The sequence below is a fragment of the Rhamphochromis sp. 'chilingali' genome, assembly GCF_963969265.1.
Source record: "Rhamphochromis sp. 'chilingali' genome assembly, chromosome: 2".
In the NCBI taxonomy this organism is placed as follows: Eukaryota; Metazoa; Chordata; class Actinopteri; order Cichliformes; family Cichlidae; genus Rhamphochromis; species Rhamphochromis sp. 'chilingali'.
The window spans coordinates 40,906,326-40,932,884 of NC_137930.1; the positions used below are offsets into that span (position 1 = coordinate 40,906,326).

General features: G+C 45.2%; 1 protein-coding gene across 1 annotated transcript in view; it reads left to right on the top strand.

Moving 5' to 3' along the window:
* gfra2b (GDNF family receptor alpha 2b) overlaps positions 1-26,559 on the top strand; it is a 159,340-nt gene that overhangs the window by 90,479 nt on the left and 42,302 nt on the right. The window contains exon 4 of the mRNA XM_080861663.1: positions 21,143-21,342. Coding sequence (XP_080717789.1) covers positions 21,143-21,342 — 200 coding nt within the window. The remainder of the gene's footprint in view (positions 1-21,142; positions 21,343-26,559) is intronic.

Genomic DNA, 26,559 nt, shown 5'->3' on the forward strand with positions numbered 1-26,559 from the left:
AGCAAATGTAGATATGTGGTCCATCCATCAAGTTCTCGGGCCAACCTGAGGTCACCTCCAATAAAGGCCAAGCCCACTTTACCTGCTACCTTTTCCTCTGTCTGCACTACATCAGTCCAGTGCAGCCATAACCTGAACACATGAAACATGCATGTAGGTCGCCATCCACTGCACAGTTGTCTTATAGTGGCAATTTCTCTGATGGCCAGCAGGGGGCGACTCCTCTGGCTGTCTGATTGTATAGAAGTCTTTGAGCGATTGAGCCTCCCACTCCCCTGATCTCTGAGCTCAGTGAACATCATCCTGATGAGTTCATGGTCTCAGTCACTGCTTTCAGGTCTCACTGAATAAAGCATGAAGCTTATTTTGAAGATCTGGAGAGTCAAAGAGGCACGATAGGGCGGTGTCCCTCAGTCAGTCATCATTCATCACATTTGAAACATGGGACAGCAAAGCTCCCCAGAATCACAAAATCAGCACAGAGTGGAGGTCAGGGTGGAGGGGTGTGTTAGCAAAGCAGTGATGATATACTTTATTCCTAAAAGTTGCAAAATTCATGTGCAACCTATAACAGAATATTTAGGTCAAACTCAGCAACACAGAATCTGACAAAGTAACCCAGTAAGGTAAAGTTACTGAGACAGAAAAAGTAACAGAGTTAAATAAGTACTTTTCGCAAGTTTATCGCCGCTCATCATCCACGCCTCCCGCTGAGCGCGTAGCGCTACTTTGAAGTTTGTTTTTTGCGCTACTTTGTACGGCACTATGTTGCCTGGCGGATGGACATGTGACCAACATACCACTCTTGAACCCCGATGCTGTGTGTCTGATCACATGCCCTTCCGCCAGGCAACGTAGTGCCGTACGACAGCGGGACAAACAAAACAAATCGTCTTACGATATGACAAAAATCATGGACAATCCATAGAAAAGCCGCACCTGACTAAAAGCCGCAGGGTTCAAAGCTTGTGCAAAAAGTAGCGGCTTATAGCCCGACAATTACGGTAAATAACCCGAGATTCACAAACTTTACAGAAAATGTAAAGTTTTTGTGATATGTATTGTTGTCGGGATAATAAATGTCTTATATCGGGATATGAGATTTTGGTCATATCGCACAACCCTAATTTGTAGATGGATGTGCAGATGGATGGGCGGGTGGGTGGGTGGATAGATGGGTTGGTAAACTTTGAGTTTGGATGAAATGTTGTGTTCACAGACACAAAAAGTGATAAACTGACAGCAGCTCTGGTGTCTTACAAAGTAAGGCAGTCATTAAGCAGCAAGAGAGGCGGCGCTGTAACAGGTATGTGATCTGATATGAGAGAATACTTTAGTGAGCAGCTGGTAGTGTTACACTGTCAGGTGTTGTAAGTGAAGCTGATGCTGGACAGAGACCTGCAGAAAGACCCAGAGGCTGCTGTCAGACTCAGTTTACACAGCAGCCACTGAGCTGAGAGTTCATCCTCCCATAGATGGAAATGTGCAGAGCAAAGCCCACAGAAGCAGCAGCTGTGATTATAATGCAACAGAAGCAACTTGAGAGTTTGTCTGAGTCAAACTCTGTTAGGTTCACTCTGATGGAGGAGTTTGGTGTTAGGCTGATCAGGTTGGGACCCAGGGCAGAATTTAAGTTTACCAAAACTTGCTTTGACCCTCAAACAATGAAACTTCCTTTAACTTGTACGTTACATCACCTCACCAGACAAGCACGAAGCTCAGTGTTTTAGAAAATCTCTAATTAAAAATCCTGTGAACAACTACAACTCCCAGGGTGCATTTCACTAACTTATAACACTCTGTTAAAAATGATAACATTTATAACTTTATAACATCCTGTTATAAAATTTCAGTTCTTCTCCTTTAGCTATCCCAGCATCCTCCTCTGTCTCACCAGCCCTCTTCATGTCCTCCTTCACTCCTTCCTCCTCCCTGCAGCTCCACCTTAATCCTCTACCCTCCCTCCTCTGCACATCTTCAAACCATCTCAGCCTCTGGGACTCTGATGGACTCCCAGTGAACATCTGAACATGTGCAGCTCAGCGTCATGGATAACATTTTAGTTCAAGTTAACTCTTTTAATTAGCTTAAAATGAAATACTGTAGTTGTAAATAAAGTGTTGCATGTATTCAACTTTTAATGGTGTTTAGATGCACTTACTGTGGAATCTAAAAAGCAGCAGTTAGAGTCTCTGTGTGGTCACTTTAATGTTGGATTTATTGTAATGTTTTACTTTGAAAAGCATCCGTATACGGTCGTGTGGTTTAAATACAGCTTGTTTGTTTCCTCTTTGTGCTGATGATTCAGAGACTGCATGATTCACTTAATCAGACACAATCACGCTGCAGCTGATGGCCAGGCTCATCATCACCACTCACCCATATAAAGGGCTCTTCATCTTCTTCATCTTCATCTCTAAAGCCCCTAATCTGCATTCATTACACCCCTCTGCATGTTTTCAGAGACTCTACAGCTCCAGATGTTTCCCCTTATTCAGCTGTCTGACCTGATCAAGGTCTGAGCCTGTTCAGAGTCCACGTTTACATCTGAAACAACAATACAAAGACACAGCAAAGATGCAGCTGTCCTCACTTCAACTTCAGCTTGGGCTCAATTATATCTGGAAGAGATATGAGAGGGACAGAAAGAAAGACAAAGGAGGTGAGACAAGAGAATATGAAAGGATAGATAGAGGAAAGGACATGGAAACAGTGACGCCAGAGGTCCGGAGGGAGCAACGGGAGGAAAGAAAACCGAGAGGAGTGGAGATGATAAGAGAGGAGGAGAAATGTGAGACGAGAGCTTGGAAAAGCAGAAAGTGAGGAGAGTTGATGGCAGCAGAATGGAGAGCGGGGCAGATAATTTAACCACAGGGGAGGAAGACGTTTCCTCTGACGCAGCTTCGTCTGTGCGCTCGCGCAGGACACCGTCCGCCCAGCGTCCGCCCAGCGTCCTCCACGTTCAGAGGAGGTAAGTGGGTTTTTCTGAGATTCACTCTGACTTCAGACACTTCCCTGCAGCTGTTCACTTCATCATCACAGTAAAGTGAGAAATTATGTTTAATATAGAGGGGGTCACTCACTGTTAGCCGAACATATAACTGAACGGTGCTGAGGTCAGAGGACAGCCAGGTAAGGTGCTGCAGGGATGTCAGCATGCAGGATCCTCAGGCCTAGCGCTGCGACTGCTCTCCATCATGGCTATTGGTAGTGGGCGGGATCTAGCAGAGAGCAGGTGAACATGTTGTCCTCAGAGTTGATATTAGAAGAAGATTTTGGGTGCAGTTTGGGTCAGAACATCTCCAAACCTGCAGCACTGTTGGCGTTCCTGGTCTGCAGGGGCGGGATCTATCAGAATGACTCAAGGAAGGAACAGCGGTGACCCAGGGTCACGGGCGTCTCACTGATGCACATAGGGAGTGAAGGCTGGCTGTGTGGTCCGATCCAACAGACGAGCTGTTGGACCTCAAACGTTTATGCAGACTCTGATAGGATGCACAGAGCATCACCTCTGACCCCTGTCTACGTCTGAAAGCTCCAACTGTGACCCAGATCACAGAGCTCGTCTGCACCACAGCACTGGATGGAGACCAGTGGAGTCTCGAGTGGAGTCTGATCGCTGTCACCTGACTCATGATCTCAGTTCAGTTCAGTTTCAGTTTTATTTGTCATATGCAAGTTAGCACAGGGTCAACATTGCAATGAAATGTGTTTGACAGCAGCAGTAACTCAGCAGCATGGTACGGTAGGAGAAAATATAATAAAAGAAAATAATAAAGAAAATAGAAAAATAGTAAGGAGCAAAATATTAGAGCGACATGGTAAAAGAGAAAAGATGACTAAATATATATGTATCTATAAATATAAATATATGTACACTAGTGATTAAATAAGAAAATCTTGAAAAGAAATATGACGGGAGGGCAGATGGGATATTGCACAGGAATGAGCAGCAGAAAATTACAGTATTGCACTTTTTAAACATAAATATCAATAACAATGAAGTGGAGTGACCAGTGCAGATTAAACAGAGTACTTGTGAAGCTGCAGTGTAGCTTCTGAGTGCGTCCTGTGGACTGTGTTGTGTGTGTTTAAGTGTTGTGGTTGAGGTGTCGTATGGCTTGGTGGTAAAAACTGTTTTTGAGTCTTGTAGTCCGAGCAGACAGGCTCCTGTAACGTCTGCCAGATGGTAACAAGGAGAAGAGCTGAGGTGGCTGTGGTCCTTGCTGTGTGCTTTACGGAGGCATCGCTGGAGATAAATGTCCTGAATGGCAGGAAGCCTCGTGCCAGTGATGTGCTCTGCTGCCTTCACCACCCTCTGTAGTGATTTACGGCTGCTGGCAGAGCAGCTTCCGTACCAAACTGTGATGCAGCTCGTCAGCAAGCTCTCAATTGCACACCTGTAAAAATGTAGGTGATGTTGGCGTTCATGCTAAACTTCCTCAGCCTCCTCAGTAAGTAAAGTCGCTGGCGAGCTTTCCTGATAGCAGTGTCTGTGTGAAGGGTCCAGGAGAAGTCCTCAGTGATGTTGACTCCAAGGAACTTGAAGCTGCTGACCCTTTCGACCTTGACACCGTTGATGTGGCTGGGCTGGTGTTCCCTGACTGGTCGTTTCCGGTAGTCCACTAAAATCTCTCTAGTTTTGCTGATGTTGAGAGTCAGGTTATTTTCCAGACACCACTCGTACAGCGCCATCACCTCCTCTCTATAGGTCGTCTCATCATTGCCTGTGATGAGGCCTACGATGGTTGTGTCATCCGCAAACTTGATGATGATGTTGGACACGTGTTTAGCAACACAGTCGTGTGTGAACAGGGAATATAGGAGGGGGCTAAGCACACAACCCTGTGGCGTACCTGTGTTTAGGATGAGTGATGAGGAGGTGTGTTTACCAACTCTCACCACCTGGGGCCTGTTTGTGAGGAAGTTTAGAATCCATCTGCAGATCGGTGTTCCCAGCCCAAGGTCGACGAGCTTCGTGGCAAGTTTTGGGGGATGATGGTGTTAAATGCCGAGCTGTAGTCGATGAAGAGCATCCTTGCATATGTATTCCCTTTCTCCAGGTGAGTGAGGGTGGTGTGCATTGCCAGGGCGATGGCATCCTCTGTGGCTCTGTTTGTCCGATAGGCAAACTGAAGAGGGTCCAGTGTGTCAGGGAGGGAGGAGCAGATGTGACCTTTGACCAAGCGCTCCAGGCACTTCATGATGACGGATGTCAGTGCAACAGGACGGTAGTCATTCAGACAGGAGACCACTGATTTTTTGGGAACGGGAATGATGGTGGATGCTTTGAGGGACGTGGGGACCACTGACTGCCTCAGGGAGAGGTTGAAGATGTTGGTGAACACCTCTGCCAGCTCGCCTGCACACACTCTGAGTAGCCGGTCTGGGATGCCGTCTGGTCCTGGAGCTTTGTGAGGATTTACCTTTTTAAAGGTCCACCTCACAGCTTCTGTTTTCAGAGTTAAAGTTGCAGCCTCACTGTCCTCCTGAGGGTAGAGGATCTGCTCTCTGTTGTCCGCGTCAAAACGAGCATAGAAGTTGTTAAGCTCGTCTGCAAGAGATGCAGTGGGCTGAACACTGACTGTGTTGACCTTCTTGTAGTCAGTGATGCTGCGCAGTCCATTCCACAGTCGCCTGGTGTCAAAGCTGTGGTAGCTGGACTCCATTTTGTCCCTGTAGTCCTTTCTGGCCTTTTTTATGGACTTTTGGAGGTCGTACCTGGCTGCTTTATATGCATCAGCATCCCCGGAGTTAAAGGCAGAGGTCCGCACTTTTAGCTTGGCGCGAACGTCTTTATTTACCCAGGGTTTCTGATTTGGATATATGCGGACAGTGGTTTTTGTGATGGTATCATCCATGCACTTTCCAATATATCCAATGACAGAGTCTGTGAGTTCATTGATGTTGCCATCAGCTGCATCCACAAATATCTGCCAGTCAGTTGTGTCAAAGCAGTCCTGCAGGACCTCCTCAGCCTCACTGTCCCATTTGTAAATAACCCCGGAAGCTGGTTTTTCCTGTTTCAGTCTTTGTCTGTATGCAGGCAGCAGCAGTATGGAACAATGGTCTGCCTTACCAAAAGCTGGGCGGGGGAGGGGTTTGTAGCACTCTTTGAATGGAGTGTAACAGTGGTCCAATGTTTGATCACCTCTTGTGGGGAAGGAGATGTGCTGATAGTATTTGGGGAGAACCTTCTTCATGTTGGCTCTGTTGAAGTCTCCCAGCACAATAAAGGCAGCTTCTGGATTTTTGTTCTCAAGTCCAGTAATGATGTCATACAGTTCGTCCATAGCAGCAGCTTTATCAGCATGTGGGGGAATGTAAACAGCTGAGAGGAGAACTGAGCTGAACTCCCTTGGGAGGCAAAAAGGCCTGACTTTAATTTTTTTTTTGGTCAGCAGCTCGAGGCTCTGAGAGCAGTAAGTTTTTAAGATACACACATCTCTAGCCCACAAGGAGTTAACCATAAAGCACACCCCTCCTCCCCTTTTCTTGCCTGAGTCCTTCGTTCGGTCTCCCCGGTAAAAAGTGAATCCATCCGGCGTGATGGCGCAGTTGGGGACGCTGGGCTCCAGCCATGTCTCTGTGAAGGCCAGAACGCAGCAGTTGCTGATGTCTTGTTGGTGTTTAATCCGTGCACGCAGCTCGTCAAGTTTCTTGTCCAGAGACTGGAGATTTGCTGTAAAGTCCGAACTGGCTGACGAATGTAGCTCCAGAAGCGTTTGTCTGTCATACCGAGTGTATGATCGCGCTGTGCGCACAGAAATTGAAAGCAGTACAAAATAAATAATAACATTTTTGCTGAGATGACTGGGAGCTCTCGTCGGTGCAGCCATCTTACGGCGCAACCGGAAGCTGCTTACATGTCATTACTCCATCAGCACACAGCTTATCCGCTGAAGTCCCTGCAGCATGCTACATCTCACCTGCACCTGTACCTTTCACCATCACTTCCTCAGCTCTGGGACATGAGCTGACTCCCGCTCCACTGCGTCTGGATTTCTTCTTCCACTTCAGCCTAAGTTTCAGTTTCTAGTTTCTGCTCCACCTAAACTTATCTCTGAATCCCTGTTTTGACCTTGCTGGAAATGGTGTTGCGGTTCTTTTTTGTTTTTTTTGTTTTGTTTTGGTTGTTGTTTTTCCATAACTTGTGTATCTGCAAATATACACATTCTGTATTTTTCATATGAAAGAAACTATACTGTGGTGGGGCTTGCTAATTTCTTGTTTTGATTTATGTATGTTATGTTTTGTTTTACTTCATATGTTTCATATGTTTCATATGTTGTTTGTTTAATTTAAGACAAAAAAAAATTTAATGAATGAGAGGTAAAACTTGAGGGGGTAGGGACAAATAAGTAAATACTTCAGCCTACTCCTTTTCAAACAAATAATGGAATGATATTTTGTAATGATTGTGAAGGCACATGTTTGAAATGTTTGAAATAAAAATGAACTGAACTGAACTGAACTGAACCTTCATTTCAACTTTTTCACTAAGTCCTTTAATCTGTGAGTTCCTCTGCTTTAAGTGATTAAGTGCTCGCACCCTCCCCGGCCTCTGTTTTTAAGAAGAAAGAAAACTTGTCTTTAACAGTTTGTTTTAGAGTTCATTTCGATTCAAGAGCAGTTTTCTGGCTGCCACAGTGCTTTAACAGCTAAACTTTTATCCTCCTGTGTTGTTTATCTGCTTTCAGAGGTTACATTTCAGTTTATTTCCAACATCATTTGACACTTCAAACCCCTTCAGGTTGTTTTTAAGGAAAAGAGATGAAATGGCTTCTTTCAGCTTCCTTCCCTTTGTTGAATTTGCCTGACTCGTCCCTGTTTGACGCATCACACCTTGTCAGTCATCTGTCAAACCAACACACCAGAAAAATTCTGTTAATGTGCATTTTTCAACCCCCTTCGTTTTTTTTTTTTAGTAAAAACTTGCCAGAGTAAGGATATTTCCTGTGTTTTGCTCTTTCACAGTCATAATGAAATTAGCAGATTAGGTTTAATCTCACTGAACGTGCTGTGTAGCAGCAGCAGGCAGCTGGACATGCCGCCGTCAGGTCGACACAACAACAGCATGAACTAATGAAAAATGTGTGAAAAGCACGATAGTTACAGAAAGCCGTTTGATTCTGACTTTAATGGGGACATTAGGATTAGCACTGGCATTAGGATTTGGATTAGGATGAGGATTAGCCCGGTGCTACACGATGCAGCACAGCTACTCTTTGGAGACCAGCAGCCCAAATACAACATGTGATATTTAAATATTTACAAGACAAAATTAAAGTGTTCTTCATTTAAGAGTTCAACACTTCCATAATTAAAACAGACTTTCTGAGCGTTATGTAATGAACCACACATAGTTTTTACTCATTGGCTTACAACGAAAATATGGTTGTTGAAATTCTCTGTGATTCGTAGTTTGCTGGTCATAGTTATAATAATGGATTGGATTTATATAGCGCTTTTCAAGGCACCCAAAGTGCTTTACAATGCCACTATTCATTCACTCTCGCATTCATACACTGGTGTAGCCACAGCTGCCCTGGGGCAGACTGACAGAAGCGAGGCTGCCATTTCGCGCCATCGGCCCCTCTGGCCAGCACCAGTAGGCAAGTAGGGTAAAGTGTCTTGCCCAAGGACACAACGACCAGGACAGAGAGCCCAGGGATCGAACCGGCGACCTTCCGGTTACAGATACGCTTCCCAACCCCCTGAGCCACGGTCGCCCGTTATGTCACACAGAGCCTCAGAGAGGCTGACTGAACACCAAGGCAACCAGTTTGGAGCTGTCAGCTCCAAAGTGATGCTCGCTGTGAGAGATGAGAGGCTCATATGAACACCGGTTGGAGACCACAGTTATAGCAACCGTTGCCTTTGAACCGGGGACCCAGTGTGTTGCTGTCGTGTCTTCACTCTGCTCTGGCTGATGATCATGTGACTGTACTCTAACAGCTGCCACGTGTTGCCACCTGTGCCCAGCTCAAAATCAGGACGTTTGCAAAGCAAGTAATCCAGCAGATTAATGACAGACCTTCTGCTGTGGATGGATCATCTCGTATGTTCTCTCACCTGGTTTCTCTGTTTTCGGCATTGTCTTCCTGTCATGTGGCGGTGTTCGTCTCTGCCCATCAGGAACCCTAACCCTTTACTGAGTAACCCTCATCCTCCATTTTGCAGGTAGCTAGCCAGCAGTTAATCCATTCTTATATAATCTAGTTTAGGCACAGCAGTGCTGTATGTTGTTTGTTAGTTCAGTCAGAATGAACTTTACTGAAACAGCTGGAAGCACAGACACTCATCATTTTATTTTTTAACTCGGAGTTATTTTTAGGGAGTGAAGGAGGATTTAGACTCGGACATGGTAAGTAGTGTCCGTATGAAGTTTGGAGAACTTGTTGTGGTATGATATTCTGTCACATGTAAAATGATTAACTCATTAAGTCTTGAGAGCCTGCTAGCAGGAACCCTTGAAGCTGTTTGCTGAGCTGCGAGGTTTCTGTTGTATTTCAGGGTGCTTAAAGAACCACATGCCTGGGTTTGTTCAGAAATTAGTGTAGCTACACTCACAAAAACCCGGCAACTCTTCAAATGGTGCTCAGAACACATCTTCACTCATACATGTGGAGGTGTCAGAACTCTTCATTAGGGGTACAGACTTGTCACATGTCGAGTTTAGAAAGTCAAAGAGCTAAGCCAGTCAGACTCAGTAGCTGTGACTGCAGGTTGTTTGTGTGGGTGGTGGATCATTCTTCCACCACATGAAGCTGAATGCAGGTGCGAACCTCCCGGTGTACCACAGAAATGCTCCTCAGGCTGTTTGGGGTCACCTGTGAAAGGTGGAGCTGACAGAGCTGCAGGTGGTGTGGGTGTGCTCCATCCTGCTGCAGTCACGTCTTCCCTTCTTGTCTTCATCTTCTCACTCTGTCACAGCTCGACCTCTTTTCCTTTTCCCCTTCATCTCCCCGCTTGTTCGCTCTCTCCTACGCCCACATCCTCCCTCCAGTTCTGTTTCTGACCTCGTTAGATCGTGTCTCCGTGGTGTGTATATATCTATAACGGACACTGGAGCAGTGTTTTAATAAAACATTATGTGTGTGTGTGTGTGTGTGTGTGTGTGTGTGTGTGTGTGTGTGTGTGTGTGTGTGTGTGTGTGTGTGTGTGCGCGTGCGTGCACGCGCGCGCGTATAGCCCTGAGCGGGGCTCTGTGTGTATATCCTGTTGAGACTGTGTGTGAGGAAGATAACAGGACAACCTAGGGCAACTCTCTAATTGGCCCGCACTCCTGCCCTGGATACTCGCTCTCTTTCTCTCTATATATATCTGCTCCTCTTCAAACATTGCGCTCATATCATTCCTTCTTCTTCTTCTTCTCTGCTGGAAGGTAGAGAGAGCCGGGTAGAGGGAGGAAGACACCGTGGGTCGAGAGGGTTAAACAGCGAGACAGACTCTAATGAAACAGTCACTCTGAAGGAGGAGGAAGCGGCTCTGTTATGTATTCAGCTTGTGCTAGCACACAATCAGTGCTCTGCAGCGCTGTGGTGTGAAGCAGTTTGAAGTGAGAAAGGATTTAAACGTTGTACCTGAGTCAGGTTTGGAAATCTTTTCGCCTGCAGTAGTGGGAAAAGTGCTTTCCTGTACATCTTTAATTCATGGAGCTTTTCTCTACTCTTAGTTCAAAGCTGATGTTAAAGTTAAGTTTAACAAGAAAGTCCAGTTCATGAATGACACGTGGAGGCAGGCTTTGCTGACTGGTATATGTGGATGGTATGGATGGTATATAAAAGACAGACATAACTGAACTGTTGCTGCACACTAGTGTATGATGATCTGTTCTAAATGCTCAACATTTGCATGGTGGTCACCTGCTAATACCTACTAATTAAAGCCTCACCCCCCTAAATTGGAGCTCTTCTTGCATGGTCTGTTAGCACAGTAACCTCATAGCAGTCATACTATTGGTCACATGATGTCATTAAAAAAAACTCCAAAAGGCTCCAGCAGCACAAACACGGTCCAGAGGTCCAGTTTAGGTAAAGCCTAGCAGACAGCTAGCAGCTACAGCCACCTTTGTCACCATCCACCTGTTAGTTAAAGAGGCCACGCCCCTAATAATGCAAACTTTAAGCCTTAAAACAGGTGAGTTATAAAAACACTCTGCCCCATAACATTGTTACAAAGGAGGAAACGTTTTGGGCTGTGACAAACAAGAACATGATTTAAATGTGTAAAAAGTAGAGGATCAATAATAGAGCCCCGTGGAACGCCACGGCCCCAAGAAAACACTCTGTGATGCCCTGTTCCCTTTTCTTGTGACTCACGGTGATCTCTGATGGTTACTGCTTCCAGAAAACCCTCATTTATATGTGGACTCATGTTTCCTAAAACAAAAAATGCTGCTATTTGAAGTCTTCAGTCTCTTAATACATATGGCAGGTCTAGTGCTCATTTAACCACAGCTTTTCTGCTTCTCTGTGTGACACTGAAGGATGCCTTCAGTATTTGACACTGACACCATGTCAAATATTTGGATAATTTACCAAAATTCATGCAATTATACCACAGTGCAAGTTAACAGGTGAGTTATAAAAACATCCTCCCACTGTACAAGTGATATGAAGGTGTTAGAATTATCCACAGAGACCAAGAAGTTTGTGTATCAGGCTGTAAACATGTTTATTTTTACTGTAAAGATTTAACATGGGAGTCTATGGGGGCTGGCTCACTGCTGCCTCTGCTGCTTTTCTGTTTTTCTTCTTTGTTATTGCTCCATAATAAATCACATGCACAGCTTTTCATCATATTCATGTCCTCTCCCCAGTCTGTGAATACTGGTGTCTGCAGCTTCCATGTTAAAAAGAAAAGAAAAGAAAAAAAGTCCCTAAAAACAAAAACTGTTGTCAGTCATAAAAAAGCAGCTCTCAGAGTTTCTGTTGAAATGTGCAGCTGTTATTTCACAGTTAATGAAAATATCCCAGCAGCTATTTTTATCACATCCAAGTGCAACATGCACAATGTGAAGCACTTTTACACAACAGTCAGTGGAAATCTGGCACCCTGCTGTAGTCTCATAATTTATATTTTAATAGTGCATACTACTCATTTTAAATAACTTTTATTTTTATGCCTCAAAAGTTTGAGGGGACCCAGAAAAGTTTCTTTCAAACTTTTATTTAACAAATGAGCAGCATGAAGAGGGAGTGCATAAAAAGTACAGCGAAGGCATTAACAAGGATCTTTATGATTTTTTTCTCATAATGACGTTCTTGTGAGAAGAAATGGAAACATCCTCCTGTACACCTGCGTAGATGTCCCATTAAGATCACTAATGATTAGTGATTTGTGATGTCATTAATCATTAAAACTTCTGCTCAACTTTATGCTGTTTTGTGCCATCCTTTGAAAACAAATGTGGCCTTTTTTTGGTTTTATGCAGCTTTTCTGTGCTTCCAAACTGAGTGTTTCTTCAGTTATAGAGCATTAAAGAGGATTCTGCAGTTTAAATTGATAATAATGCATTCCCTCAGGCTGATGTAGAATTTAGTGTCATATTAACAGTGACAGCCTAACCAGGTGATGGACTGTTTCTAATCTGGACAGAGGGAGCAGCTGCCTCTGCTGTGCAGAGCCACAAAATTAAGACGAGTGCGTGTGGAGCGGAGGAAGCCTGCTTCATTTCACAGAATCAATATAATCGGGTGTGAGGAGGTGTTAGCTGCCCCTCAGAGACCAAACACGCCCATTTAACTAAGTGCGCTATGGAAACACTGAGAAGGCTGCATAAATTCAGAAATTATTCATGGGCTGGAAGCACAAGTTTTCTGTATGTCCCTGAACGTGCCGTGAAACAGTGTGCATAACGAGCGCAGCACAAACCTCAGCGACGCTGAGCTACCTTCATTTCGATTTCTGGACATAAGCTGTTAAATCTTCGTGCATGTTCTCTTGCTGTTTTGTCCCACTTCAAAGCCGGCGCTGTTTGGATGTGGAGAATGAGAATGTTCCGGCTGTCCTGCAGGAATATAAGCACATTGTGGCTTTATCTGTGCTGTCTGTCAAGGATGAAGATGTCGAGTTTCCGCCACATTCAGCTCAGCAAGAACGACTCCAAACTGCTGAACTTTAATGAAACCAACCAGGCCAGCAAGCGTTTAGCTGCTAAAGCTGCTGTGGAGGCAGAGGTGATATCAGGCCGATCAGGGTGATGAAGCAACTTCAAGCTGGAAAATGAGCTGCAAGTCAAAAAGGTTCAAACAGCCTCGCTGTCCTCAGTTATATTTGCATACTGGCTTTAATGCACCTGATTACCTCATCAGCTCATTAGCTGCCCAGCATCACTGGTGTGGATATCTCTAGTAGGTGTGACCAACACCTGGTTGTAGGCTCAGTCATCTGTTTTCACCTTATTAAATGGTGCTGATGTCGCGCTGATGAAGTGGCTTTTAGGCCTTAAGTGGCTGTCAGCTCAAGGACAAAGACTTATTTTAGAGGTTTTTTTGCATAACATGCACCTCCCAGTACCTTTAACTGCCTTTATCTGAACTTCAATCAACTTTCAGCTCTTCTTCTGCTTTACTGCAAAAAGTTCTGTATGTCTTCCACAAGAGAACCAGTGACAGAGAACAGAGAACAGATGTCGTCTGACAAAGACAGACTAATTTTATCAACAGCACAAAGCCCCCTCATGAGGAAATGAATCTAATGGAATAAAAAAACAAAAAACTTGCATGAATAACAAAATCAAAGCAATTGATATAGTATAGTTTAATATTTTGAGAAAATTAAAGTCAAATTTATACAAATGTTTATTTTTGCATCAGAGCAACTTCATGTCACATCTGCAGCTCAGCGCCATCAGCAGGCAAAGCAGCAACCTTCCAAAATAAGTCAGACATGTAGCTGTGTGAATAACTGGGCAGCCAGATAATTAAAGTGTTAATTTTTAATGAGAATAGGAACGAGTCTCAGGGAGTTGCTCCGAGGTAAGACATTTACAGAGTTGGAGACACTGAGGCCGTGCACAACATCATCTACTACAGTCAACAACATCCTACCCAATTGCCTTCGAGTGAATCAGCAGCCCTCTCCAACATCGTTGATCCCTTCAGGAGGCTCTGAAACATCCTCATCATCAGCTCTGCCAGCCCGGTCAGCTCATTCATGATTGATCTGGTAGAAAGATCTACCAACCCAAAAGTATGATCAAAGTTTGCTGTTGGAGACAAACAGAGTTACAGCTCATCGCTCTGCATTCAGCGTACTTCTCTTCCACCTCCACCTCCTCTCTCTGCCTGTCAAACGTTTTCTGCTCAGTTAGATAAAGTGAAAAGTTTGGATGTACTCGACGGTGGACGGCTCCATCATTTCCAGACGACTCACTCTCTGCACTCAGATGATGGGCAGACAAAGTTTTTGGGGAAAGTGCTTAAAACAAAAACTTTCTGCAGATCATTAGCATGAGCGAGACATCTGCTGGGAATGTAGGACGCTGGCTGTTGTGCAGTTTATGCATGAAGCAGCATCACTCAGTCACAGCATCTCTGCCTCTTCACCCTCTCAAACATTATCAGTTTCTGTCGAAGGACCTTATCATTGATTCTTTTCCTCATCAGAAGTCAGTTTTCAGTACATCTGTGGGTGGGCAATGCCCAAACCTTAAAGCCTCTGCAAACCCAAACCAGCAACAGCCTGCTGTGGGTTTGGGTTTGCCTGACATGCTGCTGTGGAGGTGTCGGGGTAAATATTCAGCTAAGACCCTTAGAACCAAAACCACAAGCTGACCAGCAAGTAAAAGCACAAAATAGAAGCAGAGTAGAGAACAATGAGAACAATTAAAAAACAATACTCCCGCAGGATAACATGTCCAGTTTCCCCATGCAACTTGATTGGTCTTTATAAGTAACCGACAACTCGCTCCAAATAACTCATCCTGACTCCTTCACATGTGAATGATTCCACAGTCTTTAGGGCTTGACAGGAGAGTTAGGGAAGCACCTGGAACAGATCTGGGTTTAACCTTTCTTCTGGTTTTTATTTTTCTGCATCAGATTTAACAAGTGTGAGAAAAAACTCAAAGTATGAGTGATGTTTCCTGAAAGACGTGTGGGTGGTGAAGACGTCTTCACGATGGCTCGACTTTCTACTTTCATGGAGCCACAAAGCAACACCTCAATAGCTCGAGCTTTCTTGGAAACACACAACGGCTAGTGTGTGTGTGTCTGTCTGTGTGTCTGTGTCTGTGTGTGTCTGTCTGTGTCTGTGTGTGTGTGTGTGTGTGTGTGTGTGTGTGTGTGTGTGTGTATTGTACTCTGTCAGTAGATGTTTGAGCTCAAAGAAGAACATGTTCCATGAGGGCCGACTCTGTCACTGATAATAAAATGTTTTAAACCACCAGAGAGCATCCCATCCTGTAAACTTCTACATGTGTAGCACACGGAGAGCCTGAGTGTGTCTGTTTGTGTGTGTCTGTGCGTGTGTTTTATGCAGTGTGAAGATGCTGATAGGACCCTGCAGAGGTGCATTGATGGTGACCACATTCATATTTAATTAGTGAGGTGTCTGTCAGAGGTGATGGCAGCTCACAGCGGTGTCCTCTCCATCACCTCGGCTCACTCCGGCCGTATCGACACAGACGCGGTGCAGAAGTTCAAAGGGTGAAACGATGCTGCTGCATAGCTGCAGATCTGAGCAGCAATCACAGGTTGAGGGTCTTCATGGAAGCAAATGACATCAGCGATAAGCAGAAGCATGTTGTTGCTGTATAAAATACTGACAGTGGTTTTTGCTAGATGGCATAAATATGAAAATCCAAGGTCACTTCCTTCTGGAACTGGACCTCTGACAGAGTTGGAGGTGAAGTTGTCTGAAGGTGTAATATAGATAAATGTTCCCAGCTTTGAGGCTGAAGACCTGCAGGGACCAGCTGTTACCTAAAAATCCACCACCTCCACCTTTTCCTAATGAATTTGAATCATCTTAAAAGAAGTGACTTTTAAAAGGTTTCGGTTTAGCGCACAGCATGTTAGGTATTTGAGATTGCAGTATTGACATCATCCCCCACTCTTCCAGAGTGGATGAATCTGCATCCGGTGTCCCGTGCTGCTCTCAACCTGAGGAGGTTCAGCTTGATGGTTTTTGTGTAAACAAAGAAACTGGCGCACTGAGCTCATACCTCCACCGAGGAAAAGCCAATTTAAGTCATATTTCTGAGGTTTGGAGGCTCCGCTCCTTCGAGGATTCTCTGCATGAGATTATTTTTTCTGGGGTTTCATTGATCGTGCCCAGTTTTCTGCCTCACAGGAAGCCTTTGATTTCTCTGCTCAGCACTGGAGGCGTTGTCAGTCACTGATGTAAATTTGCTAAAACACTGAGGGAAATGTCATGATGCCACGCTTCATGATCTGTCCCTGAGCCGCAGATACAGCTGTCTTTTCCATTGGAGTTGTGTGATTGGATGTGTTAGGCTGAGACTTAATGGTGTCCACACGTGTGTGTTCACACTCGACATGCTGGTGTGACATTCACACGCTTGATTGGATCTCACCGTAGCCCTGGAGACGAGAAGGTGTCGTTGTTCTGTAGATCCTGATCATGTTGGAGGGCAACAGACATGTGCTCAGCTCTGCTGCTGCAGGTAGAGCCGCAAACATCACGACCCACCCACCCAGTCTCTGAGCACACCATTAAATACATAATCACCGCCCATTTTATTAGGTACACCTGTTCAACCCCTCGTTAACACTGATGTCTAATCAGCCAATCGCACGGCAGCAGCTCAGAGCCTTTAGGTGTGCAAACATGCTGAAATTCAAACTAGAGGTGGTCTCGTCCAGGTATCGATAGTATCAGATCGATGCTTTGTTTCTATCCTCTATGTGCAGCTCACTGAAGCGTGTTAAATAAGTAATTTTTTAAATAAAATTCTACACCCCGAACATGAGCTATGAAACATGTCTGTGCTGACTGTCTGCTTTATTTACAGCCTGCAGCACAGTTAAACTACAGACGCTGAGCCAGACAACTCTACATTCAGCTCAGTTTCAAAATAAAAGCTGGAAGGTGTGTTTTACTGTGTTAACTCCTTATTTTAAAAGTAAAAGTCACAGTGATTTAGTGATACTTAAAATGCCTTCAGAATTTGCAACCTTATGATGGTTCATCTCATAAATCAGGACACACTGCGCTCCTCGACAGCAGCTGCCTGTAGAAATAGTTAAAAATATCACTATTGGCATCGGTATCAGTGGTACTGGCCCTGTAGTTACCTGGCGTTGGATATACACCAATCTGCAGAGTGGCGCAGCACGAGTTCAAACTGAGCATCAGAATGATAAGAAAGTTGCTTTAAGGGCCTGAGGGCGGCGTGGTTGTTGGTCTGAGTGTTGCACAATCTGCTAATCTGCTGCGATTTTACCACCAACCACCATCACAGACATCAGCTCTCTGGGAGGAAACGCCCTGCTGAGCTCAGAGGTCAGAAGAGAAACAGCAGACTGCTGATAGAAAGGTACTCATTACAACCAACGTCTACAGAAGAACCTTCAAGCAGATGGGCTGCAGCAGCAGGAGACCACATTGTGTCATTCCTGTCAGTAAGAACAAGAAACTCAGACTTACAACACAGTCTGGTTTCTGAACATGACAAGTTCGCTGCACTCAGTCCAACAGAGCACCTTCACCTTCATCACAAAGGCAGCAACACACCTGCAGAAACTGTGTGATGATGTCATGATGATGTCATACCATGGAACAAAGTCTGACGAACGTTTCCAGCAGGTTGTGGAGTTAAAGCAGCTCTGAATGAAAAGAGCCCATCCACATCCTAACAAGGAGTAACTAATAAAGTGGCCAGTGTTTAATTAAAGTCTAAGAACACATTGGCGGCATAAAGTAAATGTAAAGAAATGAACACACACACTGTGTCCTGTCCCTCAGTAGGCTTCCAGACGTTGGCCATCAGGAAACAGGATGATACAGAAGGATGATTCTTAACTGTGAATCATGCAAAGCCACTCTGATAAATTCCATGAGTGAAAAACGGAGCAGGTCATGATCAGGGAGCGCTTCATTTAAACCCATTAAACTCAGGATGTTCAGTATTTGGATGAAGCCGCTCATGAGAAGAAACCTCAGCCTGTCAGTCACATTTAATCAGCACTCAGGTAAAACAGATCAGACTCAATGAAACTCAGCTCGTTAACAAAGAAGCTGCACTGATGCTGATGGTGTCTTACCACGTTGCTGATGATATCGTTTAATCAGCACCTCACAGGCCGTCAGCTGACCCCCTCTCCCTGTAATGTTCTGTAGCCAGTGAGCAGAGACCTGTCAGACATGCCGCCAGTCCTTCGGCCTGCTTCTGCTCCACTTAAGACTATTTGCCTGTTAGCAGCTGACCCAGGGTCAGCCAGTCTGGGCGTGTCCCTGTGTATCATGCGCTCATCAGAAACGTCCTGCACAGCGAAGGTGGTCAGAGCAGTCTGCCTCACAGGCAGGAGATGCTAATCAGCACCGCTGTACATGTGAATGCAGATGATTACATGTAATCACATGTGGGTACATGTGATTGCAGCACTCAGACCTGACATGGACACGACTACAGCACTTTCACTGCTCCTGCAGCGTGCTCACTGTTAAACCCTAACACAGCTGCAGGACACAGAACCACAAACACTGCCTCCTGTTACAGTCCTAATTAGGTCACATGGTGAGTGCACTGATGGAGCTGAAGTTGTTGATGGAGGAAAAACAGACTTCTGTGCTGCTGTTTGTTGGGTGGATGTGAGCAGGTGGATGCTGTTGTCACGGCCAGCGGGGGCAGACCGTGTGGAGAGTGTGTGGTGGACCCAGGCGCGAACACAGGCGAGGAGACAGGAGTGAACTTAAACTGAAAGAGAGCCTTTATTTGGGCTGATGCAGGAGGGAGTAGACAAAACATAACAGGGACAGACTGCAACTAACCAAAAACCTAAACTGGAAAAATACTAACCTGACTGTAAGGAATAACTATGATCACTGTGAACAGAATGCTGTGCAGATGCATGGAAACTGTGAACCAAATGGCATGACGAAACAGACATGACCTGCACAGAACCTCATCGTGCGGCTGCATGAAAAACAACAGAAACCAAATGGCAAACCTGAACTGCACAGAATCCTGAAAAACACTTAACTTGACCAGAGGGGAAGTACACAGACAACGCGACAACGAACAAAGGAAGACTGAGGACTTAAATACACACATGAGGTGATCAGGGGAAGTGGAGACACATGAGAACACAGCTGACTCGAATGAAACATAATGACAATACAGGGGAGAGAAACACTAACTACAATGAACAAAGAACACCAGACTCTTACAAAATAAAACAGGAAACACGGAGACATAGACATGGAGATAAAACATGACATGAACTTAACCGCATAGACATGAAACATAGACGCAGGAACCAGGGAGACTGAGTACAGGCGGAGATGACAGAAATAACTAAGAAATAAGGCCTGAACAGCAACCTAGAATTTAACTAGACTGAAAATAAATACAAAAAAATACATAAAAACTCAAACACTGGGTCACACGACCCAGTACCGTGACAGCTGTGCTGTTTAGGATTGTGTCACAGTGAGCTGGCTCTGAGAGCAGGGAGCCCTGACTGACGGAGGCATGTTCTGTGTCTGTTTGTGGGTCTGTGTGCGGCGCTGATTGCTGTTTTGTGTGGTTTTCTTTCTTCACAGTCTGAGTTGTTAAAATGTTTCTGTGTGGATGTTGAGTCTCTCTATTAAACACGTCCAATATATAAAAGTAGTTTTATATATTTGAAGAAGGATGCAGACTGATTGACTCATGGAGCAAACTTAAGCAGTAAGTGGTTTACGCAGGATTACAGAGGATTAGTCACATGAGCTCGTACAGCGTACCAAAGACAGCTCTTCTTCATTTAAGTTTATCTGAATTCATCACAACAACTCAGACATCCTGATAAAAATATCATTTATAAAATCTCAGCTTTGTATTTAGAGTTTTCTGTTTTAGGAAGAAACACAGTTACAATGATGACCTTTAACCTGTCCAATCACGTTGATGGACGTGATCTGTGATCACTCTGCTCTCATCCTGTGATTATTGGGCATGCGGGTGCAGGCTAGAGGGCTGACGGAGCAATCAGTCACACATCGTTCGTGTGATTTTAATATGTTATTCAGTGCAAACATGTCACTGGGTTTACACAAAGATCGCAGGTTAGATAAATCAGAGATGTTCCTGGCGACCAATTTCTTCGTCTACTAAAAAAAAGATTCTTCAACAATGAACCATGCCGCTTCATTATCAACATTACATGTTATACTCCAGACAGCAAGGCAGAAAAACACTTTAAATAAACTAATGTTAAATATTGTATGAAAACATGTTAGTACAAAAGTTCACGTGTTATTAAAACTGTGACTGAGCAATGCGCCGTGCATTATTGAAGCTAGTTCATCCACTTCAATAAAAGTTCAAATCTAAAATAACACATTAAATCATTCATTTATTTTCTTCTGCTGATCTGAAGTTGGGTCTCGGGGGCAGCAGCAGGGAAGCCCAGACCTCCTTCTCACCACGTCCTCCAGCTTATCCAGAACCATCAAGGCGTTCCCAGGCTAACCTCCTCTCTGGAGGACAAGCCCGGCCAGAATAGACAGGAGGCGAAATGTTCACTTTTCTACAACAAGCGAAGCTTCTCTGTAGTTATTATTCAAATTCACCTGTCTAATGGTGCATGCTGTAGTAGTGTTCTTATTATTTTGTCGAAGGTGACTTTCTGTTCCTCCTCTGAGTTTCTCTTTGTTTTTGTTTTTCTTTGACCTCCGGCCTTCGGACTTTTCAAAGTAAGTGGAGAAGCAGAAAAACACGGTTAATCATAAAAACAGAAATCGAAGCTTTCAGTCTAAAAGTGTCTTTTGGGAGACGCGAGAGTGCCGCGAGTGGAGTGATTACAGCCTTGCTGATTGGAGCCTTGCTGAAGTCAAGTCGCTCTCTGAAAACGTTCAATTATCTTTCAGCAGATTATTTCATTAAGTGCACAAATTAGTGCAAGCTCGGGCACAAAGACGTGTGTGAGTCTCTTTAATTTATCTTTTATCTCTTCTCTCTCTGCAGATTCATCTCTGACCAAGATGAGCCCCTGCTCCGAGGCAGGGAAACCCTGTAACCCCTGTCTGGATGCGGCGAAGGCTTGTAACCTTAACGAGACATGTAAACGTCTCCGATCTGCCTATAACTCCATCTGCAGCAAGACCACGCCCCCGCAGCCCTCTGCGGGCTATCAGGAGCCGTGTAGCAGGAAGCGATGTCAGAAGGTGGGTGCAGCGCCTCAAGTTTGAGGGGAAATCCTGAAGCAGTGAGAAAACTGCCCAGCGTTCAGCTCAGCTGCACGAAGCTCAGCTGCACGAAGCTCAGCTTAATTTCACACTTTCACAAAGCGTAGATAAAAAAAAAAAAACTCCGAACCTCTCCACAACAGCATCCTGCTCCAGCGTCAAAGGCAGGGAATGTGGGAAATGTAGCAGGGAGGTGGTTTAAAGACAAGGAACACAGCTCTGACCCAGACTGCAGGTACATGCTGCAGGTCACAGGCAGGGGATGCTTAATAAGGCAAGGCAAGGCAAGTTTATTTGTATAGCACAATTCAACAACAAGGTGATTCAAAGTGCTTTACAGAGACATTAGAAACAAAAACAAATGAAAAGCATGATTTAAAATTGATTAAAACAAGCAAACAAACAAACTAACTAATTAACAAACAAACAAAACAGTATATAAAATCAGAACAGATAAAATCAGAAATAGATAAAATCAGTAGTTAAAATGTTAGTTTTGAAATTTAAGCTTAAAAGTGTGGATTTGGTGCTTTATTCAAATGCAGCTGAGAACAGGTGAGTCTTCAACCTGGATTTAAATAAATTGAGTGTTTCAGCTGATCTGAGGCTTTCTGGGAGTTTGTTCCCGATATAAGGAGCATAAAAGCTGAATGCAGCTTCTCCGTGTCTGGTTCTGACTCTGGGAACTGATAAAAGACCGGATCCAGATGACCTGAGGGATCTGGAAGGTTCATACTGGGTCAGGAGGTCACTGATGTATTTTGGTCCTAAACCATTCAGAGCTTTATAGACCAGCATCAGAACTTTAAAGTCTATCCTCTGATGGACAGGCAGCCAGTGTAAAGACCTCAGAGCTGGACTGATGTGGTCCACTTTTTTGGTCTTAGTGAGGACTCGAACAGCAGCGTTCTGAATGAGCTGTAGTTGTCTGACTGATTTTTTAGGTAGACCTGTAAAGATGCTGTTACAGTAATCAAGCCTACTAAAGATGAATGCATGGACTAGTTTTTCCAGGTCCTGTTGAGACATCAGATCTTTTATCCTTGATATACAGTGGGGCAAAAAAGTATTTAGTCAGCCACCGATTGTGCAAGTTCCCCCACTTAAAATGATGACAGAGGTCAGTAATTTGCACCAGAGGTACACTTCAACTGTGAGAGACAGAATGTGAAAAAAAAATCCATGAATTCACATGGTAGGATTTGTAAAGAATTTATTCGTAAATTAGGGTGGAAAATAAGTATTTGGTCACCTCAAACAAGGAAAATCTCTGGCTCTCACAGACCTGTAACGTCTTCTGTAAGAAGCTTTTCTGTCCCCCACTCGTTACCTGTATGAATGGCACCTGTTTGAACTCATCATCTGTATAAAAGACACCTGTCCACAGCCTCAAACAGTCAGACTCCAAACTCCGCCACGGCCAAGACCAAAGAGCTTTCGAAGGACACCAGGAAAAGTATTGTAGACCTGCACCAGACTGGGAAGAGTGAATCTACAATAGGCAAGCAGCTTGGTGTGAAGAAATCAACTGTGGGAGCAATCATCAGAAAATGGAAGACATACAAGACCACTGATAATCTCCCTCGATCTGGGGCTCCACGCAAGATCTCATCCCGTGGGGTCAAAATGATCATGAGAACGGTGAGCAAAGATCCCAGAACCACACGGGGGGACCTGGTGAATGACCTGCAGAGAGCTGGGACCAAAGTAACAAAGGTCACCATCAGTAACACACTACAACGGCAGGGAATCAAATCCCGCAGTGCCAGACGTGTTCCGCTGCTGAAGCCAGTGCATGTCCAGGCCCGTCTGAAGTTTGCCAGAGAGCACATGGATGATACAGCAGAGGATTGGGAGAATGTCATGTGGTCAGATGAAACCAAAGTAGAACTTTTTGGTATAAACTCAACTCGTCGTGTTTGGAGGAAGAAGAATACTGAGTTGCATCCCAAGAACACCATACCTACTGTGAAGCATGGGGGTGGAAACATCATGCTATGGGGCTGTTTTTCTGCCAAGGGGACAGGACGACTGATCCGTGTTAAGGACAGAATGAATGGGGCCATGTATTGTGAGATTTTGAGCCAAAACCTCCTTCCATCAGTGAGAACTTTGAAGATGAAACGAGGCTGGGTCTTCCAACATGACAATGATCCAAAACACACCGCCCGGGCAACAAAGGAGTGGCTCCGTAAGAAGCATTTGAAAGTCCTGGAGTGGCCTAGCCAGTCTCCAGACCTCAACCCCATAGAAAATCTGTGGCGGGAGTTGAAAGTCCGTGTTGCTCGGCGACAGCCCCAAAACATCACTGCTCTCGAGAAGATCTGCATGGAGGAATGGGCCAAAATACCAGCTACTGTGTGTGCAAACCTGGTAAAGACCTATAGTAAACGTTTGACCTCTGTTATTGCCAACAAAGGATATGTTACAAAGTATTGAGTTGTATTTTTGTTATTGACCAAATACTTATTTTCCACCCTGATTTACGAATAAATTCTTTACAAATCCTACCATGTGAATTCATGGATTTCTTTTTTTTCACATTCTGTCTCTCACAGTTGAAGTGTACCTCTGGTGCAAATTACTGACCTCTGTCATCATTTTAGAATCAGAATCAGAATGGGGTTTATTGCCAAATGTTGAGCAGGTTTACAACATTAGGAAATTGCTGCGGTGCTTCAGTGCAAACATGCTGTCATAAATAGCACTTAAATAGACATGGAAAAAAATAAAAGTAGGGATAAGAATTAAAAGTGCTACGTGGAAAGATATGTGCATGAGATATACATGAGATATATACATGAGAATAAGAATTAAGAGTGCTACGTTGAAAGATATATACATGAGTGCAGGTGGTGATCAGTGCCAAACATAGAATGATGCAGTGACACAGCGTAGGGTCATGTGTTAGTGGCGGGTACAGTCATATGGTTATTGTTCATGTGTCCAACAGCAGAGGGGAAGAAACTGTTCTTATGGCGAGAGGTTCTGGTGCGAATGGACCGGAGCCTCCTGCCTGAGGGGAGCAGGTCAAACAGACTGTGTCCAGGGTGAGAAGGGTCAGCTGAGATCCGAGCTGCACGCCGCAATGTCCTGGAGGTGTACAGGTCCTGCAAAGATGGGAGTCTGCAGCCAATCACCTTCTCAGCAGAGCGCACAACACGCTGCAGTCTCTGTTTGTCCCTGATAGTGGCTCCAGCGGATGGAGGAGGTGAGGATGGACTCGATGATTGCAGTGTAGAACTGCATCATCGTCCGTGTTGGCAGGTTGAATTTCTTCAGCTGCCTCAGGAAGTACATCCTCTGCTGGGCTTTCTTGATGACGGAGGTGATGGTGGGCTCCCACTTCAGGTCCTGGGTGATGGTGGTACCCAGGAAGCGGAATGAGTCCACAGAGGTGATGGGGGTGTCAGTCAGGATGATGGGGGGGGAGTGGGGCTGTGTGCTTCCTGAAGTCCACAATAATCTCCACTGTCTTCTGGGCATTCAGCACCAGGTTGTTGTGGCTGCACCAGGACACCAGACGTTCAACCTCCCTCCTGTAGGCAGACTCGTCCCCGTCCGAGATGAGTCCAATAACGGTGGTGTCATCTGCAAACTTGATTAGCTTGACAGACTGGTGGGTGGAGGTGCAGCAGTTGGTGTACAGGGAGAAGAGCAGAGGAGAAAGAACACAGCCCTGAGGGGAGCCGGTGCTGATGGTCCGGGAGTCCGAGACATTCTTTCCCAGCCTCACATGCTGCTTCCTGTCCATCAGGAAGTCAGTGATCCACCGGCAGATGGGATCAGGCACATTCATCTGGGAAAGCTTGTCTCGGAGATGGTCTGGAAGGATGGTGTTGAAGGCAGAGCTGAAGTCCACAAACAGGATCCTGGCGTAGGTTCCTGGGGAGTCCAGATGCTGCAGGATGAAGTGTAGGGCCATGTTGATGGCGTCGTCTACAGACCTGTTGGCTCTATATGCAAACTGCAGGGGGTCCAGGAGGGGGGCCGTGAGGGTCCTGAGATGGGAGAGAACTAGGCGCTCAAAAGACTTCATGACCACAGATGTCAGAGCCACGGGTCTGTAGTCATTTAGTCCAGTGATCCTAGGTTTCTTGGGGACAGGGATTATGGTGGAGGACTTGAAGCAGGCAGGCACATGACATGCCTGCAGTGAGGAGTTGAAAATGCCAGAAAACACTGGGGCCAGCTCATTTGCACAGTGTCTGAGGGTGGCAGGAGACACACCGTCTGGGCCGGGAGCTTTCCGAGCATTCAGGTTCTTAAACTGCTTCCTCACATCTGCTTCATGAATATGAAGAGTTGTGGTGGGAGGAGGTGGTGTGAAATCCTCTTTTGTGTGGGGTGAGGAGGGGGGTGTTGTAGGTGAACGGTTTGAAGGTGGTGATGGCTCTATGGAGGGGGGAGAGGTGGGGGAATTAGTGTCCAAAGTGTCTCTATTGTTGGGGCCGTTGGAGGTGTGAAGGCTGCCTGATGGCTCGTCAAAACGGCAGTAGAAGTCGTTAAGGGTGTTGGCTAAGAGCAAGTCATCAGTGGAGTGGGGGGTTTTAGGCTTGTAGTTTGTGATATTCCTAAAACCTTTCCACACAGAGGCCGAGTCATTCTCTGAGATCTGCTGCTGCATCTTCTCAGAGTGCTGATGTTTAGCAATGTCCACTTCTTTAGTGAACCTGTACTTGGCCTCTCTGTAGCAGTCCCTGTCTCCGCTTCTGAACGCCTTTCTCTTTTCCAGCCACAGCTTTTTGAGTTTAGGAGTAAACCAGGGTTTGTCATTGTTATAACTCACCCCGGTGCGTGATGGCACAATGCTGTCCTCACAGAAGTGGATATAGGAGGTGACAGTGTCCGTAAACTCGTCCAAGCTGTTAGAAGCAGCCTTCAATGTGTCCCAGTCTGTGGTCTCCAAACACGTGCGAAGCTCCTCCACAGCCTCGTTGCTCCACAGTTTTTTAGTCCTCACGACAGGTTTGGAGAGCTTCAGCCTCTGTCTGTACGCGGGGATTAGGTGGATCATGACGTGGTCAGAAAGTCCGAGTGAAGCGCGGGGCACCGCGCGATAGGCCCCGCTGATCGTGCTGTAACAGTGGTCTAATGTCCTCTCCTCTCTGGTCGGGCATTTAATATACTGCTTATATTTTGGAAGCTCATGGCTCAGATTGGCTTTGTTAAAGTCCCCAAGAGCAATGATGAGAG